The sequence below is a fragment of the Lepidochelys kempii genome, chromosome 5 (assembly GCF_965140285.1).
Source record: "Lepidochelys kempii isolate rLepKem1 chromosome 5, rLepKem1.hap1, whole genome shotgun sequence".
In the NCBI taxonomy this organism is placed as follows: domain Eukaryota; kingdom Metazoa; phylum Chordata; order Testudines; family Cheloniidae; genus Lepidochelys; species Lepidochelys kempii.
In genome coordinates, this window is record NC_136384.1 from 121,116,262 (window position 1) to 121,134,483 (window position 18,222).

At 41.1% G+C, this 18,222-nt stretch overlaps 1 protein-coding gene across 4 annotated transcripts in view; it reads left to right on the forward strand.

Annotated features, from left to right (window-relative positions):
- The window catches only part of UGCG (UDP-glucose ceramide glucosyltransferase), a 35,600-nt gene that overhangs the window by 13,734 nt on the left and 3,644 nt on the right, over positions 1-18,222 (forward strand). Inside the window, exons 2-9 of one of the 4 annotated variants that reach the window (XM_073345625.2) lie at positions 4,495-4,636; positions 6,477-6,579; positions 7,787-7,888; positions 9,025-9,137; positions 13,346-13,524; positions 14,490-14,576; positions 16,218-16,298; positions 16,568-16,646. In XM_073345625.2, coding sequence (XP_073201726.1) covers positions 4,495-4,636; positions 6,477-6,579; positions 7,787-7,888; positions 9,025-9,137; positions 13,346-13,524; positions 14,490-14,576; positions 16,218-16,263 — 772 coding nt within the window. In that variant the 3' untranslated portion in view covers positions 16,264-16,298; positions 16,568-16,646. Of the gene's footprint in view, positions 1-4,494; positions 4,637-6,476; positions 6,580-7,786; positions 7,889-9,024; positions 9,138-13,345; positions 13,525-14,489; positions 14,577-16,217; positions 16,299-16,567; positions 16,758-18,222 lie in introns of those variants that run through there. The other 3 variants (XM_073345622.2, XM_073345623.2, XM_073345624.2) reach the window with 3 other exon arrangements.

Genomic DNA, 18,222 nt, shown 5'->3' on the forward strand with positions numbered 1-18,222 from the left:
CCCCCGTAAATCTGAGTCTTTCTTTGCAGTCAAAGGCAATGGGTAGCCCTACTATGGCTAACTTAATAGATGTCAGTTCTCATAGTTGTCGCCTAGTGGGTAAAAGTGTCTGTTTCATATTTTAGAGAAAGCATGTTCAAATCCAATTAAGTTTCTACTGGCACTCTTTTCTATAAATGTGACTAAGTTTAAATCTTTTTAACATTCTAAAATGCACAAAACCTGATCCAAAATACTTTTAAAAATGTAAATATTGCCTAATCGCCCCAATTGTCTACACTCTTCTCTTTCAATAGCTAGTCTTTAACAAGCCTGTTCTTATATTTTTTCATATGGCCAGAGTGTTTTTATGCCATATTTTCAATAAAAAATTCAAAAAAATTACTACATTCTGAAAATGACAAGCTTTCCCCAGCATGAGCAGTTCAAATCTATTGTATAAAATATTTCTTGTGCTACATAACTGGGAAAACCTGTGTGTGTGGTTATTGGCATGGAAGTCAACATGGCATTTTAAAATCACTAAGTATTGTAATAGTAGTGCTGTTTGTACGTTCATGACATTAACATGGCACTGACAGTAAGCCATGAGGTTTATACTAGAACAGTGTGCTCCAGACTCTTTATCATCCAGCGTGCATGTGAATGCTTTTTACAGTAGTATTCGCAATCAAGTAATTTTAGCTTCAACAAAAGAAGAAGCTGCCTCTTCAGATGCCTTCTGTCTCTGTTGCTGTCGTGAGGAGCCTGTCAATACTGCAAGCCTCATGCCCCTCATAGATATGGTATCCACAGTACCTCCTGCATCTACTATTATATCAGGAACTTATTTTCATAATCATCACAAGGGTCTGCAGTTTATCATGTACTTTGGACCATCTCGTTTCCACTCTGCTCTAATCCATCCCTCTACTAATTCTAATAGTCCAAAGAACCACCACTTTGTTTTAAATTAACCTGTCCTAGAAAGATTTCCTCCCTCTCCCCAAAATGTGTAATTTTCTCTGAAAGTACTCTCCCCTTTGCCCCCACAAGCCAGGTCACAGAAGATTGAGTCCTGGGCCACTGTTGATTTTTTAGTCCATAAAAATAACTACCTCAAAGCTGAGTGTATCGTGGTCCTATAGGGCTAGAAATTTGAAATTTATCTCAGTGGGGGGGAAAAAAAGAGTAATTTGCAGTTTTAAGAAGGAAATGCAGCACTTTCGTATAGCTGTGGAAGAACATGAGACATAGGAATTCAAACTCATAACAGCTTTATGTACAAAAAGGTGTAACTTAGATCAATTTCCCCCACTCCCTGGTGTAGACCAGGCCTCAGAGTCTTCATCCCAATTTCAGATGGGCACAGCCCCACCTCCTTGAGGGACTGTCTTTCTGCTTCCCAGCATCTTCTGCCTTTAGTTTGTCCTTCTCCCCTGGCCTTTCCAGTTTCACCCCTGCTTGCACAGGGTGGCTCTCAGGCCTCCCTGCCTGGAGAACTGTCATCACTCTCTCCTGCTTCTTAAGCTTTTTCCCCTACTGACTGAGGGCTCTGCTGAAGCCTTCTTGCTCCCTGCAATGTCTACAGACATAACTCTAATTTCCTGGATTTCCCTACTTCACTGCAATTTCCTACTCCTTTTGTAAGGGAATTACATAATTCCTCTCAGTTGGGGCTCATCCTGTAATCAGTGTTGGCTTAGCCCCAGGCTCTCCAGCCCACTGGGCAAGCCATCCTATTACACTGTATGTAGTCCAATGTACTCCATAGCAATGTTTTCCCCCCTTCGTTATTTGGGATTTCTTCTTTCCTTCTTTTCCATCTTTCTCCCACTTCACAAAATCTCTCTTCCTTTTCATGACCCTTCCTTCTTTTATTAAAACTATTTCCCACTCAATCTTCTCTGCCCCCTTCTCCTTCCCTGGGTCTCCTGTCCTCACTTGTCCTTGCCTCCTTCCTCCAAATGTGCTGTCCCTGCACCATTTTCTTTCCTCATCTACCTTGTTCTCCACCTTCTAATTTCTTTGAGTCTGCCCAGGTGCCCTTATTCTTGTGTTGCTAAGCATCTTCCACTCTGTTCTGTCCTGGATGCTCATTGTTCTCTCGCTCCTTACTTTCCCTCAATACTTTCTCCAGTTCTCCCAGGTTCTCTTTTTTTCCCAGTCAAATTGTCCCTTCCTACTCCTACTTGGGCCCCAAATCCTGTCCTTCAGACTCGCTAAATCCTGAGTGCTGTTTCCCTGAAACTCCTTATGGAATCCTTGTCCCCTCACTCCCCTTCTCTCCCAAGTTGTATGAGCTACTGCTTTCCTACTCCTAGTCCTTCTGTCTCATCCTTGCATAGTTGGTGTAGAATGGCATAAGGTAGCTTTGTATATATAGCTGGCCCTTAGCCCAGGAGCCTTTGACCCCTCACCAGGACCAATTGGGTACTGAACTGCCTATGGAATGTCTACAGTACAATAAAATGCATGCAGCTGGCTCATGGGGCTTGGGCTGTGGGCCTATAAAATTCCAGTATAGATGCTCAGGCTGGATCCTGGGCTCTGTGACCTTCCCCGTCCCCGCCCTTGTGGGGTCTCAGAGCCTGGGCTGCAGCCTGAGCCTGAACATATACAATGCAGTTTTATAGCCCTATAGCCTGAGCATGAATCAGCTGGCATGGGCCAACTGTGGGTGTTTTCTTGCAGTGTTGACATTACCCATAGTGGCTTCAAGAGATGAGCCTCCTGATCATACTAGAGATTGACATCTGCAGTTTCTGCAGTAAATGAAGCAAGTGATGACAGCCTTGCTTATTACACAAATCTGATTTGTCCCCTGAGCACCATCCATTTTGTGCACTGAATAAGGAGGCACGGGCACTGGGGCAGAGGGTGGGGGAATACTATGTGATCGAGTACCCAAAGAGTGTGTCGTCATGCATGCACACAAAGCGGCACAGTAGCACTATGAAGTCAGCCACTTCCTTTTAAAACTGTCTGAAGATGGGACTCTGGTTTTTGAATACCCACTTGAAGTGGATTACTTTACCACTTTTGACATCTACACAGCAGCTGACTATCTTTGTCAACACTTTCTTGCTTATGCTGTAGCTATTAAAAAAAAAAAAAAAAGGCAGGGGGAGCAGGTTTGGGAGTGGGTCATACACCTCGGCTTTGTCTATACTGGCACTTCATTGTCAAAACTTTTGTCATTCAGGGGTGTTAAAAACACCCCCCCCGAACGACAAAAGCTTTACTGATTAAAAGTGCTGGTGTTAACAGCATCTTTTAGCGACATAGCTGTGTCGCTAAAAAGCTCTGTAATGTAGCCATAACCCTAGTTTCTGAAGGGTAGGTGGCACCAAACCCTATAGTGCAATCTTGTGCCGTTTTCTGAAACAATTCTATGTTTTGGATTATTACTATTCTTAACATAATGTGCTAGTAGGTTTCTGGAAGGTCTCATTTAAACAGCTTTTCAAAGGAATTGGGTCGAGCTAAATGTATACAGTAAAACTACAGTATTGTTATCTGATGAAATAAAACTCTACTTAAAAATCTTTGCCCCTACCCCACTGTGCTGTTTACTTTCTGTATTTTTTGCTCAGCTTGGACAGTGAAGTAAACAAGTCATTTTCACACTTGTTTGTAGTCAGTTTCCCTTTCTGATTCTTCTGCTGAAATACTGGTGGTCTCAACGCTTTAAGGGAAGATATACTGGTAGATCTCAAAAGCCATTTTTCTTACAATTAAAAGGCTGTGTTACTATTCTAACTATCTTCTAGTAAGAAGTGTAACTTGTGGAAAACTAGGTTTAGCTCTCCTGTAAAATTTCTGTGGTAATTTTTCATGGTGTTTGCTGCCTTTTTATTTAAAACATTAACTGGTAAGTTACACTATTACAGCTTTCAGGCTGTGAAATTTAGACATAGTGTGTTTTGATATAATTATTTCCCCTAGAATATGCCTACCCTTATGAAGGTGTGTTAGTTTGGCAGCCATGTGTTGTAAAACTTCATAGAAATATGGTTCAAATTATAACATTTTAACTCTCATTAATAGTTCAGTCTCACATGCTTTGATCCTCATTTCACTCTGTTGCTTTAAAGGGACAGTGACTAGATTGTGATGACAATTTTTTTAAAAAAGAACTAGTTTCAAGTGCACATCTGCTGTAGAGTCCCCTGCCTTTTTTTAATTCTTACATTTATATAAGTAGCTCTCTTTCTCTCACCTCTCTTGCTGTGTGAAAGACCCAAACAGGGGAAACTGACGACACAAAAGAACAGAGAAACTGATTAGATAAAATCAAATGCACAAAATAAACAGAAAAATATGGACACTAATGTGACTTTTATAAGCTGATTTTGTGAACTACGTGGTGTTCAGACTGATAGTTTCAATGCTTCCTTGAATCAAACTAGATCAAAGATATGAGGTTTGGTGTGTAGTTCACCTGTAAGACCAGAAATACTTTCAAAGGTGGCTATACGTGTATATAATATATTATTATTAATTTTTTTGCAGACGTCTCCACCTCAACAAGAAAGCAACAGACAAACAACCCTATAGTAAGCTTCCTGGTGTCTCACTTCTAAAGCCATTAAAAGGTGTAGATCCTAATCTCATCAACAATTTAGAGACCTTCTTTGAACTGGATTATCCAAAGGTATGTCTGAGTTTACTTTTTTCACAAGTTGAATTGGTGGTCTTTGCTAGAGCTATCAGAGTATACTGTGAATTTTTATTTTTACACTGTCAGGTTTCAGAGTAACAGCCGTGTTAGTCTGTATTCACAAAAAGAAAAGGAGTACTTGTGGCACCTTAGAGACTAACCAATTTATTTGAGCATGAGCTTTCATGAGCTACAGCTCACTTCATCGGATGCATACCGTGGAAACTGCAGAAGACATTATATACACACAGAGACCATGAAACAATACCTCCTCCCGTATTGTTTCATGGTCTCTGTGTGTATATAATGTCTTCTGCAGTTTCCACGGTATGCATCCGATGAAGTGAGCTGTAGCTCACGAAAGCTCATGCTCAAATAAATTGGTTAGTCTCTAAGGTGCCACAAGTACTCCTTTTCTTTTTACACTATAGATGGAGGCAAACAACTTATGTACACCTTATGTATTTCATGACCTCTGTTTGTTACCTCGGCTTGTTCCTGATATCTCGGACACAACATCCCTACTCATTATTCTGTCAAACCATCTTATCTTGTACTAGATTGGGGTGTATTTGTACTAGCCTTCTGCAATATATTTATGTAACTATTTAGTGCACACTAAACTAGCAACAACTTTGCTAAGTTTATGTACCGAACAGTGTACTTGTAAGCATTTACTTTAATACATGGCTTGACTTTGATTTACAGACTGTTTCAGGGCTCAAATCTTGCACCATGCCCAGTGCTTCAGGCTCTCTCTCTCTACTACAGTCCCTGCCCCCCCCCCTTTTTTTTTAAATGCAGAGGATGTTTACCCATCATTTTGGTAAAGCATAATGCATGAACTGAAAATGATCCAGTGGGCTAAACACTCTTTCGTGGCCATGTTACCATTTTTGTCCCATTTGTACTTTGGTTTGCACATTTTTACATACAACCAATAGAGATACTGTATCTTAGTTTTTAATTGTTTTTATTTTTATATAGTGGGCCTGGGAATGTTAGGTTTGGGCCTTGAATTGAGAGGTGTAGTCTTAGAGTTGTTCTGAAATACTGGGATAGGCATTATTACAGTGTGTTTTACAATGCTATGTATATAAGAAGTAAAACACAAATTTTATAGTGACATTACAAATGAGGCCTTGCCGGGACTCCCAGTGGGCATAAAAGGCTGTCTGAGGATTCCTTTCCAGGATCAGGCAGGCCTTCAAACACTTTCCTCCACAAGTACTTGGCAAAGTGTTCTAAGTCCTTCAGGAAAGGGACCAAATACAACATTGCTCCTACAAGCTGCGTTGTCAGGAACTCGAGTTTTTGGTGAAAGGCAATGTAAACACTTAAGCACAATAGCTGGTTTCAGTCCTATTGTAGTAATAATTGAAAAAAATATTTGATAACTTGCAGGTTTAAAAATATCCTTAATATTTTGGGTTCTTAAAATGTAATTGCAAAATAAATTTGTTTTTTGTGTGTGTGAGGGGGAGAGGGAGAGAGAGAGTCAAACATTTAACTTTTCCTGTACAATAATGTTTGTTTCCTGCATAAAAATACCTTTCCAGTAACACAAAAGAAAATTATTTAACGTTTTACAAGTACAAAAATGTTCTTTGGGGCTGAAGGCTAGATGTCTTTTCAGAAGTGCTGATAGTATACTCTGACTACAGCATTCTTTACTGATAATACAGTACTTGTAGCTATCTATCTGTAAAAGCAAATCCTTTAGTTCTGTAACACTGCTTCCTCTGTCAAGTTTTGGTAAAGTTTTTTGGACTGTAACTATTTCCTCCATTTTAATAAGTTGTACACCAATTTGCATGAAATCTTTTTTTACTAGTATGAAGTGCTCCTGTGTGTACAAGATCACGATGATCCAGCTATTGACGTGTGTAAAAAGCTCCTTGGCAAATACCCAAATGTTGATGCTAGGTTGTTTATCGGTAAGTAATGCAACTGCATGGCACAATTCATGCCTTTATAAATGGATCGTAAAGAAGCTAACAGCAAAAAAATGTGTGGAGTCTTCCAAACTGGGAAACGTGTGTTTGTCTGTGGATGCTGGTTCTGTAGTAGGACAGCCTACTCAAAGGGAATATAAGTTTCTCATCGACATCCTGACACCAATTAAACAAAACAAACTCCAGGGAGGATAATTCGTGCAAATTAATATTTGCTACTCTCTTCTACCCCAGAATCACTCCTCACAGCGCTAGGGCTGTGCAGCTTATCAATTACTTCAGCCTTAAGGGGGCAAAAAAACAGTTGTGTGTTGGGCCTCGATGCCAGTTGGCTAGGCCTGAATACCCAGAAATGATTTTAGTGTCTTACCACGTACCTTCATGATAGTAAGTCTGCTGTTAAGAAATTTTCCTACTCCACACCCTTGTAGGACAGGGCCACCTCCTCTCCTCTATGTGCCTTGTGTTTAAAGGAGGGGAAAGGATCTTTGGTGCTCAAAATCTTTAGTGCTCTCCCTGCCTAACTTTGAACAAAGCTGAATGATGTCTGGTACTGGGCTAGGGACAAAAATGCCGAGTTTGTTGTTGTTTTTATTTGTATTACCATAGTGCCTAGGAGCCCCAGTCACGGCCCAGGGCACCTTTGCGCTGTCTGCTGTACAAACACAGAACAACAAATTGGTCCCTGCACCAAGGATCTTTTAATTCTATTCTCCCACCCAGTCAAAAAAATCCTACCCAAGAGAGTCATTGCCATATATAATATAAATTGAGTTGGCAAAATCAGGAGAAGGGGACACTAACCCCTTAGAATGCAGTTTCTAAACCCCAGCAGATAGCTGAGCTCCTTTTGTACGTACAGGGCCCTTAGTGCGATAAATAGTAATTTAGTGAGCTTATAATAGTCTCTTCAATACAAAATTTAATAAAACTGTTTTTTGGAAAAACTACAATATCTGTTAATGGGAGGAATATATGTCACATGTAGGCTTCAACTGTCTTCTTTGTTTGGCTAAGAAGACCTGAATAGATTTTCAGAGGTGTAGGTTAGCATTTACCGTTATCACCCTGATTTGGGGGTGGGGAGAAGGGGTATGGAGTCTGTATTCTATTACATATTTGTAAAATAGCTTCTGGATTTTGGAAACATGCATGATGTATATAACTGTTTTTTATTTTTAATGTTAAGGTGGAAAAAAGGTTGGCATCAACCCAAAAATTAACAATTTAATGCCAGGGTATGAAGTTGCCAAGTATGATCTCATATGGATCTGTGACAGTGGAATCAGAGGTAGGTGTATGGCAGTGGTTCTCAAACTTTTGTGCTGGTGACCCCTTTCCCATAGCAAGCCTTTGAGTGCGACCCCCCCCCCCAGTAAATTAAAAACAGTTTTTTATATATTTAACACCATTATAAATGCTGGAGGCAAAGTGGGGTTTGGGATGGAGGCTGACAGCTTGTGACCCCCCTCCCCCCCAGGTAATAACCTCATGAGCCCCTGAGGGGTCCTGACCCCCAGTTTGAGAACCCCTGGTGTATGGTGTAATGGTGGTGTTCGAAATATTCTCTTGAAATCATTTACTTTAAAAATACAGTACTACTTACTGATTGCTTGCTTCTTGGCTGTACCTCTAGGCAGACAATTTAAATTCTTATAAGACTATACATTAAGATTGACTTCCAGTTGACTTACAACTTGTAAAGGACACTGTCTGTTTTAATTTGGGATCTTAAATGATATGGCTTCTGAATTCAAATATATGAAATATAGTCTTTACTCCAATTTAGTGGATTTTTGTTTGATCACGCCAAACCTAAATTACGCTGCACCTGTGTGATTAATGCTCAGTGTGTAACTCTGCACAGACACAGGTAGTAAATGTCATAGCATTGGTCTTGCCAATTGAATAATTGATTGGTGGTTTTGTACACACACATTCTAAGATGAATAAGTTAAAAAATAAGAGACTTCAATCCTAAGTAATGTCTTTCAGTTAAAGTAGCAAGTCCAGTTTTTAGATTTAGAGGACGTTTGCACTTCTAAAAATGAAACAAATATTTTGATACTTCTAGTGATTGAGTTACTAGTACTCTGATGTCAGGTCTCAATCATAACTATTTCTGCCTTTGTAGAAAATCCAATTTTAAAAAATTGGTGTCAGTTTTTATTGTCCCACTGCTGCCAGTCTGCAAATTGTTAGAAACTTATGCTAGACTGTAAATGTTGACAGCTCCAGTCTTAGTGGAATTTTTTGTTACACAAAAATATAGTTCACCAAATTTGTGGCCAACCTTTTCTGCACTTTTAGTAGTAGAATAGGAGTTTGAATATATCTTTATAGAGTGAACTTCACGACCAATAATGAACAAATGGTTTCATAGAGTGCAATGTTCGCATACTAATAATCTATTTATCATTTATTTAGTAACACCAGATACCCTAACTGATATGGCCAATCAAATGACAGAGAAAGTTGGTTTGGTCCATGGCTTGCCCTATGTAGCAGACAGACAGGGCTTTGCTGCCACTCTAGAACAGGTGAGTGCAATATTGCTTTCTTTTGTTGTGGTTTCTTTCCAACAATATGTTTTACCTTTAATGAGCTTTTAAAAAATTTATTTATTTATAATTTTTTTAAAATTATTTTGACATTCGCATGCGTATTAAGCCTAGTTTACAGGAAAATGTAACAGTGTTGACAGCCTGTGGTTCAGTGTCTAAGGGTATGTCTACATTACAAAATGAGGTCAAATTTATAGAAGTCGATTTTTAGGAAGCGATTTTATACAGTTGATTGTATGTGTCCCCACTAAGAGCATTAAGTTGGCGGAGTGCGTCCATGGTACCATGGCTAGCGTTGACTTTTGGAGCGTTGCACTGTGGGTAGCTATCCCACAGTTCCCGCGGTCTCCGCTGCCCATTGGAATTCTGGGTTGAGCTCCCAATGCCTGATGGGGCAAAAACATTGTCATGGGTGGTTTTGGGTACATGTCGTCAGTCGCCCCTCCCTCTGTGACAGCAACGGCAGACAATCGTTTCGCGACTTTTTTCCACGCGGGCGCCATACTGCTTTCCGCAGACGGTGCAGTAGGGCTGCAAACTGTTGTCATTGAGTGCTATGAATCCACCTTGCAGGTCCTCTATATCAGTGGTCTCCAGACTTTTTTGATTGCTCACTCCTATCAGTAAAAATTTTTTGAGCACACACCCCCAATATATGTATATTTATTTATGTATAAATTATATACATGTACTACTGTGCTAATATATTGTGTAAATTATAAAACATTCACAAATTTTAGAAATTAAAAAACAATAAGATAAAGATGAAATGATATTTTTAATTTTTTTTATTACGGTACATAAAACCTTTACATTTTAAAAAAAATGTATTTTTTAGTGAGAGCAATGTGATTAAATATGCTTTATTATTTTTGAAAATCTTAGTTTAACACTTTGTGATACAGCAGGCGCTCAGGGTGGGAGTGCGGTGTCTGGGAGGGAGTTAGGGTGTGAGAGGGAGCTCAGGGTGGGGGTGCGGGAGGAGGCTCAGGGCTGGAGCAGGTAGGAGGTGCAGAGCACTTACCTGGGGCAGCTCCTGTTTGGTGCAGGGGGTGTGCAGATGGCTCTGTGCAGCACAGTACCACCCCCATGCCCACGATTCTGGGAGCTGCTGCCTCACCACCTTCCTCCCCCCCCCCCCCCCCCGGGCAGGAAGGACCACCCGGAACACAGGGGCTTCAGGGCCCTGGGCTAAGGGGGCCCCGGGGCCCTGGCCTGCAGCTCTAAAGCTCCTTTTGGAATGCAGCCCTGCGAGCATAGGCCGGAGGAGCAGGGGCAGCCGCACAGCCAGTGGCCAGAGAGAAGCGGTGCTTTCCCCTTCAAAGAGCTGCTTCTCTCCAGCCGGCTTTGAAGAGGAAAGTGCTGCTTCTTTCTGGCGGCTGGCTGTGCGGCTGCCCCTGCTACTCCACGGGCCGAAGGACTCGGCCACCCTTCCTCCCCCCCTTTTTTTTCCTCCTCCGGCGGTGCTCCTCCTGCTGCGCCCCCCACCCCTAATCAATCATCTTGCGCGCACCCCACTTTGGAGACCACTGCTCAATATGACTGTTGTCATCCGCCGCTTCCGCTGCAACTCTGCTCTTGTCTCGCCATACCACGGCAAGCGTGCAGCCCGCTCAGCTGTTGTGTCCTGGCAGCAGACAGTGCAGCAGGTTTGCAAAACTGGCCATCCAACCACCGCTTCCCCTGCAACTCCGCTCTCCTGCAGACGCCATACTACTGCAAGCATAGAGCCTGCTCAGATCTCCGCAGCAGTTATGAGCATTGTAAACACCTCGTGAATTATCGTGTAGTATATGGAGAACCAGAACCTGCAAAAGCAGACGAGGAGGCGATGGCAGCACACTGGCGAGAGTGATGAGGACAGACTTCTCTCAAAGCACGGGCCCTAGCAATTTGGCCATCCTGGTGGCAATGGGGCAGGCTCATGCCATGGAATGCCGATTCTGGGCCCGGGAAACAAGCACAGACTGGTGGAACCACATAGTGTTGCAGATCTGAGATGATTCCCAGTGGCTGCAAAACTTTCGCATGCATAAGGGCGCTTTCATGGAACTTTGTGACTTGCTTTCCCCTACCCTGAAGTGCAAGAATACCAAGATGAGAGCAGCCCTCATAGTTCACAAGCGAGTGGCAATAGCCCTCTGGATGCTTGCAATGCCAGACAGCTATCGGTCAGTCGGGAATCAATTTGGAGTGGGCAAATCTACTGTGGGGGCTTCCAAAGCACCACATAACTGAGAGATGCCTCTATGTAGTCCAGAAACGCTGCCCTGAATTCTCCATCACATAGTGAAATGTGTAGTCCTATGACTCAGTCCACCTTTCACACTATACATATATTGACTTGGATATCTACCTTTCCCCCTTTTCCTTACCCTCCTAATACAATATTACTAGTGATACTGTGCATTGGAGATAAACAAAGATCTAGCTTAACTCGTGTATGCTCACTCTTCTAAAATCTGAATTTGTACTCAACAACTTTGTGTATTTTTAAATTTACATGACCCTATAGGTTCATTATTGCTAGGATATGGGTACCAAAGGCCAAATATCCTGATTCTCAAACATTTTTGCTTGCTTTTACAGAATCCAGGGAATAGGTTTTTAGGATAGATTTCAGCTTTAGTGCTATCTGATAACATGCTTTAATTTTGTAACTTCCGCAACTTAGTGTTTTGGTTTTGAAGAACTATAATCGCAATATTAATATTTTGTCAAGTAACTTTAATGATGCTGTTTTTTTTTTACATTTTAATTGATGCTGGCAGTTGGAAGAGCAAAGTTCAGTTTACAAACTGAAACTTAATTGCTTAGTCTCTGACACGCTATTGATAAGCTTAGCAGAACTGTTTTTTGTTGTTTTTTTAATAATTTCAACAGATAATATAGATTTTGTTTTTAAGCATTTTCTATTTTTATTGATTTTGATTTTCACAGTTACGGAAAATTTTTGTGGGGATCAGACAATAATTATTTCATTACAGACATTGAGATGCTAAAAATTAAAGCTTTATAACCGTTTAAGCACAAATGGTCAACATCATATGTCAAAGTATACAGCATAAATATCCTTAAATCAAACTAAGTTCTCAAGCAACATTTTTCTTAATTGAAATTTACAGATAGGCAAGTGTTATTGACAAATATTTTTGTTGGTTGTGTACAGTGTGTGTACAGTGAAATTGATATTTGGGAGTGTACAGTGAAATTGACATTTACGACCTAAAAACCTAATCCTTCCAAGCCTAACTGTTGACTGCTGCGTGTGTGCCTGTCTGTCTGCAGATGAGCACAAATGGTGGATAGGGCTGGTGACGCGAGCTCTGCTGGATTCCTCATAGGCCCTTGGAAGTTCTTCTAAGATGATTATGATGTTTATAAGTGAAACCTCAGCTTAATATTTTTATAATAAATAACTCCAAAATTCTCCATCTACCCTTATTAATATCAATACTGTACACCATTCTGATTTGAGGACTCATGGGACCACAGATTAATTTTATTCTAGATCAAGTAGTTTTTAAGACAGTTCTTCAAAATTGCTTGTTCTGTGTTCTGCACTAGTGTTATAGATTCAAATGGATAGTTGCAGAATTCTAGAAGGGGTAATATGTTGTATATGTTCTGGTCTCCTGTGTCGTAAAACCTTGTTTTATCTAAGTCTGAGTTCTTGGACTATGTACTCATAATAGGGCAGTGAAACACAATAAATACTTTAAGTGGGAATGAGACAATTTAAAGCAGTAAGAATTGATAACAAATATAATACATTAACAAGTAAACTGCTTTGTGCCTAATATAAGATGGGAGATTGACATTTGCATTTTTAAAGTGAATAACTTTTGAAACAAAGCTGCTTTCTTCAGTTTAGGACAAGAAGTGAAAGTGTAGTTTTTGATTCTTTCTATGCTGTTCTGTACTGTGCAGGCAGAGGAGTTTCAAAGCAAATAGATAGCACAGTACAAAAACGATAGCTGCTTGAAAGGTTTCTGCAAAGTTTCTTTTAGTGAAGTCAGCCGCCTCTAGCTAGCCATTGTCTTGTCAAAATCTTTTAGAGAAATAAATCTGATCGTAAAAATGCCATAAGTGAAGTAGAAAATCATTTGACTAGAAAAATAACTTGCACAAATTGTCTGCATAGTTTTAATGCCCAATTTATTACTACTTTTATCTTTTTGTAGGTATATTTTGGCACTTCACATCCCAGGTCATATATTTCTGCCAATGTAACTGGCTTCAAATGTGTAACAGGAATGTCTTGCCTGATGAGAAAGGATGTATTAGACCAAGCTGGAGGACTGATAGCTTTTGCACAGTACATTGCTGAAGATTACTTTATGGCCAAAGCAATAGCTGACCGGTAAGATAACTTCCAGTGAGTCTCCTTTAGACAGTATTAAGTTTACAGTGTGTTCTATACTTACATTCTTTGTTTTTGTAAAATAAAATTAATGCCTCTTGGTTAAGTATTTGATTTGAGGCACATTCACTGTGTATGTTTAAAACTATGGTAGGGGTTCCCATGTGGCGTATAAGTAGCAGCATAAGCCCCCTACTCTTCTGTCCCCTGTGCATGAAATGTCCTCTCTGAATTAATCTGTAGGGCTACTACCCTCTACTCCTGCAAGTACCTCCTGAAGAGCCACTTCTTCTGGGACCTCTGCAAGGAGTTAGCAAACAGGTGATGGCCAGGTTGTGCAGCATTGAGGATATATGGTTTTATTGTTTTAAAAAAACCCTTTCAGTTGATTTGGAACCCCCAAGCTATGCACATACTCTCCTGTGGAAACTTATTTTCATTACCGTGCTCATCCCTTTTCTCCTACTGTTAGTCACATTCTTTGCATCTTGTTTCAAATAAGAGTGCAAGGTCTTTTTTGGGAAGGTACGTGCCTACCTAGTGCCGTGTCGGCCCCAAAGAGATTGTGATTGATTCTAGGCACTGCCACAGTGCAAATAAGTAAGCATAATGGTGGAAATGTATGTCCATCTATCCTATATGAATAGATCCTTTGAGATATAATTAAACTCGCATCTCAATTTCAGAAGTCTACAAGGGATCAGTTTTTCTGTGAACACAGCACAAACATAATCTGTGGTGTTGCTGTTGGCTCAAGTTTTCTGAAGTAGTAATATGTGACTCCTTTTTCAATTATCAGTCTCTCTTGTGTGTGGAGAGAAATTATTGCTTATATTCAACATGGTAGTTTAACTGTTTTTATTACAGCATATATGACCGTGATAACATGTCCTTCAGCAGTTATACTTGAGTTGTTCTTTACATATGTTGTTTGGAAGTTACTTATGACGTGCATTCATTTTCAGAGGTTGGAAATTTGCAATGGCCACACAAGTTGCAATGCAAAACTCTGGTTCATATTCCATTTCACAGTTTCAATCCAGAATGATCAGGTAAAAATTCCAACTATATAGATCTTTCTCCTGTCTTTCTGTGTCATTGCCTCCAATCAGTTCTCAATTATAAGGTATAATGCACTTTTCTGAACCAGTCATTTGACCTAATAGCCCAAACAGAACTACTAAAGTACAGTAACTCCTCTCTTAACGTTGTCCCGGTTAATGTTTCGTTGTTATGTTGCTGATCTATTAGGGAACAAGTTAGTTTAAAGTTGTGCAACGCTCCTTTATAATGTTTGGCAGCTGTCTGCTTTGTCCACTGCTTGTGGGATTCTTGGGAAGAGCAGCCCTTCCTTGTGGGGATTAGAACCGGGGGGGGGGGCAAAAGCCCCCCCATCAGCTCCCCTAAATTCCCTGTAAGGTATGTGGCTTGGTAGCTGCCCAGCAGCTGTTCAGATGGCCTTCCCCTCTGCCTTAAAGCTGCTCCTGGGAGCTTCCAGCTTGCTGGTGAATAGGGGTGCTGATGTCAGGATGTCCCCCTGCTCCTCTCTCCCCGACCCTCTCTCCACAAAGCAGAGGTGGGGGACAGGGCTCGGGGACAGAAAGGAGGGAGCTTCCTGGAAGCTGCTGTTTCCAGTCTGAACTGGCTGATCTGCTTAAAAGGGCAACATACTTAAAGGGACAATGCACATCTCTCTCTCTCTCAGCCCTGGTGAGGATGGCGGTGAGTCGTCTGCTGCTGCTCCCCTGTCGACTCCGCTTCCGCCTCTTGCGAGCTGGAGTTCCGGAGTCGATGGGGAGCGCGTTTGGGGATCGATCACTACCCGCTGGATCAGAATTCTAACTATGTATTATGCAGGAAAGCTTGTCTGGTATTAAAAATAGACTTTATATTTTTAATTTTAGGTGGGCCAAGACTTGCCCTCACTCATGCATGCACCCCCCAGCATTTTGGAAAGTCAGCACCTGTGCAGCCGTGCACATGCTGTTAGGAGGAGGGAGTGGCGCGCTCCAGCTGCGTAGCGTGGGCTCATCATCGTGTTCAGTTTTTGCAGGGTAGTGTTTTCAGCTACTGCCCGGCATCTATTGTGTTGCCTCCCTCCTGCCTCTGTCCATGGGGGAGGGATAGCTCAGTGGTTTGAGCATTGGCCTGCTAAACCCAGGGTTGTGAGTTCAATCCTTGAGGGGGCCGTTTAGGTGTCTGGGCCAAAAATTGGGGATTGGTCCTGCTTTCAGCAGGTGTTTGGACTAGATGACCTCCTGAGGTCCCTTCCAACCCTGATATTCTATGATTCATGCTGCCTTGTAGAGCGTGAGGCTACATTAACAGCAGCATATTAACCCTTGAGGGCTCAGCCCAGTGCTAGTTCATCATTAGCAGCAACGCATTCCCTGGGAAATATCCCACTCTCTCTTTCTTACTCCACCATCTCAACCAAGCTTCACAATCATTCATTGCTGTGTACAGTATTAAACTGTTTAAAATTGTTTAAAACTTATACTGTATTTGTGTATAATGTCTTTTGTCTGGCAAAAAAAATTTCCCTGGAACCTCTCTCCTCCCCATTTACATTAATTTTTATGGGGAAATTGGATTCGCTTAAAATCGTTTTGCATAAAGTTGCATTTTTCAGGAACATAAATAACTACAACGTTAAGTGAGGAGTTACTGTATCAGTTTACATTTTTATGCAGCTTTCATGCGGGAGATCTTTCTAATGTATTCTTGAGGGAGAAATAAACACTGAAGAGCAGATAGAACAAATATATAAAAACGTAAGCAAGCATTTTTTTAAATACTTCAGTACACTCCAGTAGAGAAGTTTTGGACTTTATGTGCAATAACCATATAACAGGTATTGTTTATGCCAGTATTTGCTCGAGTGGGTATTGAGCAAAAGATTAGAAGAGTGTTTTATTGAAAAGCAACTTAAAGCACAACTTATTGGGGGGAAATGGAGGGAAATGGAAACAGAATTTTAACTGTGTATTATGCAGCAAAGTTTGTCTGGTATTAAAAATAGACTTTATATTTTTAATTTTAGGTGGGCCAAGCTGCGAATTAACATGCTGCCTGCTACGATAATTTGTGAGCCAATCTCTGAATGTTTCGTTGCTAGTTTAATTATTGGATGGGCAGCTCATCACGTTTTCAGATGGGATATAATGGTATTTTTCATGTGTCATTGTTTGGCATGGTTTATATTTGACTACATTCAGCTAAGGGGTGTCCAGGTATGTAGTTGGAGTCCATATTGTTCTGTGTCTTATACTGAAAGATATTGCTAATTCCATTATTTCTGTTAAAACTGACTTCACTTGAGAATCTTGTATAAAACACCATCCTGGGAGACAGGATAGAATTTGGCCTCCTGCATTTGCTGCTATCTTACATTTAAACCCCAGTTTAAATCGGAGTGTAAGGCAGGACAGAATTTGGCTCTCTGCTCTAGCTTTGTTCTTTGTAAACACTGCCTCTCTGCAAACTTAGGGAATTTTGAAATATGATATTTGAAAGACAAGCATCTTCTTGACATTTGCTTACGTTTGCCTGCCCTTTTCCCTTCATGTTGTTATGCACTCAAATGCCCAGGGAGGGAAAAGGTATGAAATACTTGTGGCCTAAAACCTAGCTTATTCATGGTGATAAAAGAGGAGATTAGTGGTGGTGTGTTTTTTTGGGTTTTTTTTTAACCTGCTTTAGCTGAAAAGCCTGTGGGTATGTCTCTGGGGTGAGCTGTGGTGGTGATTCCTAGCTTGAGGAGACACGAGCTCTGATTGAGCCAGCACTCTAAAAATAGAGTGTAGCTGCTGCGGCATGAGCTGGGGGAGGGACTAGCTACCCAGAGTACAATCCTGTCTAAGACCATAGGCATGAAATTAGGATGGCCAGCCCCTGCCACCTCTTGCATGGCCACGGCTGCACTCTATTTTAACATGCTAGTTTGATCAGAGCTAGTGCCATCAGAGCCCGTGAGCTGGGAATCACACCCTTAGCTCTAAGTGTAGGCATATCCTGTGACTTAAGAAAGCTGAGCTGTTTATACATTCACCCTGACCTGAAAATGGAACAGAAAAATATAAAATCAGCAGTAGAGTTGCAATGAGGGGACTTAATATTGGGGGAAGGGGGTGGCAAGAGGACTTCAACAGAATTTCAAATGTGGGAAACCACTACATGGATCATAGTGTTCTGTTCTCAAGATGGCACTGCAGGAATCTTTCAAATTGCTCCTTTCTTTCTGCACCACCACCACTCTCCCTCCCTCTTTTTTTCTTAAAAAATAAAAAAAAAATAAAAAAAAATCTTAGAATGGAATAGCAGTGAAATCTTGCTTTTGGTCTTGTGCCTTGTCCTTCTTGCAGCACACTTAGTGGTGTGAAATTGATTCAAAATCAGTTTAGTTTTACTACTGGAGGCAAAAAACCAACAACAGTACCACTCCTTCAGAGCAGAGGCAGAATTGGAGATTCTGGACATTTTTACCTTTCTTCAGCTTGCCATCTGACCTTTGTTTTGGTGATGCCCGTCCAAATCCTCAGGGGCATTTCACCCTCCTTGCACCACACTGTCAGTGTACTATGGCCCAGGGAGGAACATCTGGTATAAGGATGATCCTGCAGTGGCCTTAGGGGCTCATTCTCTACACACCTTCTTTGCTGTTGTTCTAGTGGGGAAGGGAGAGGCAGAACCACATGC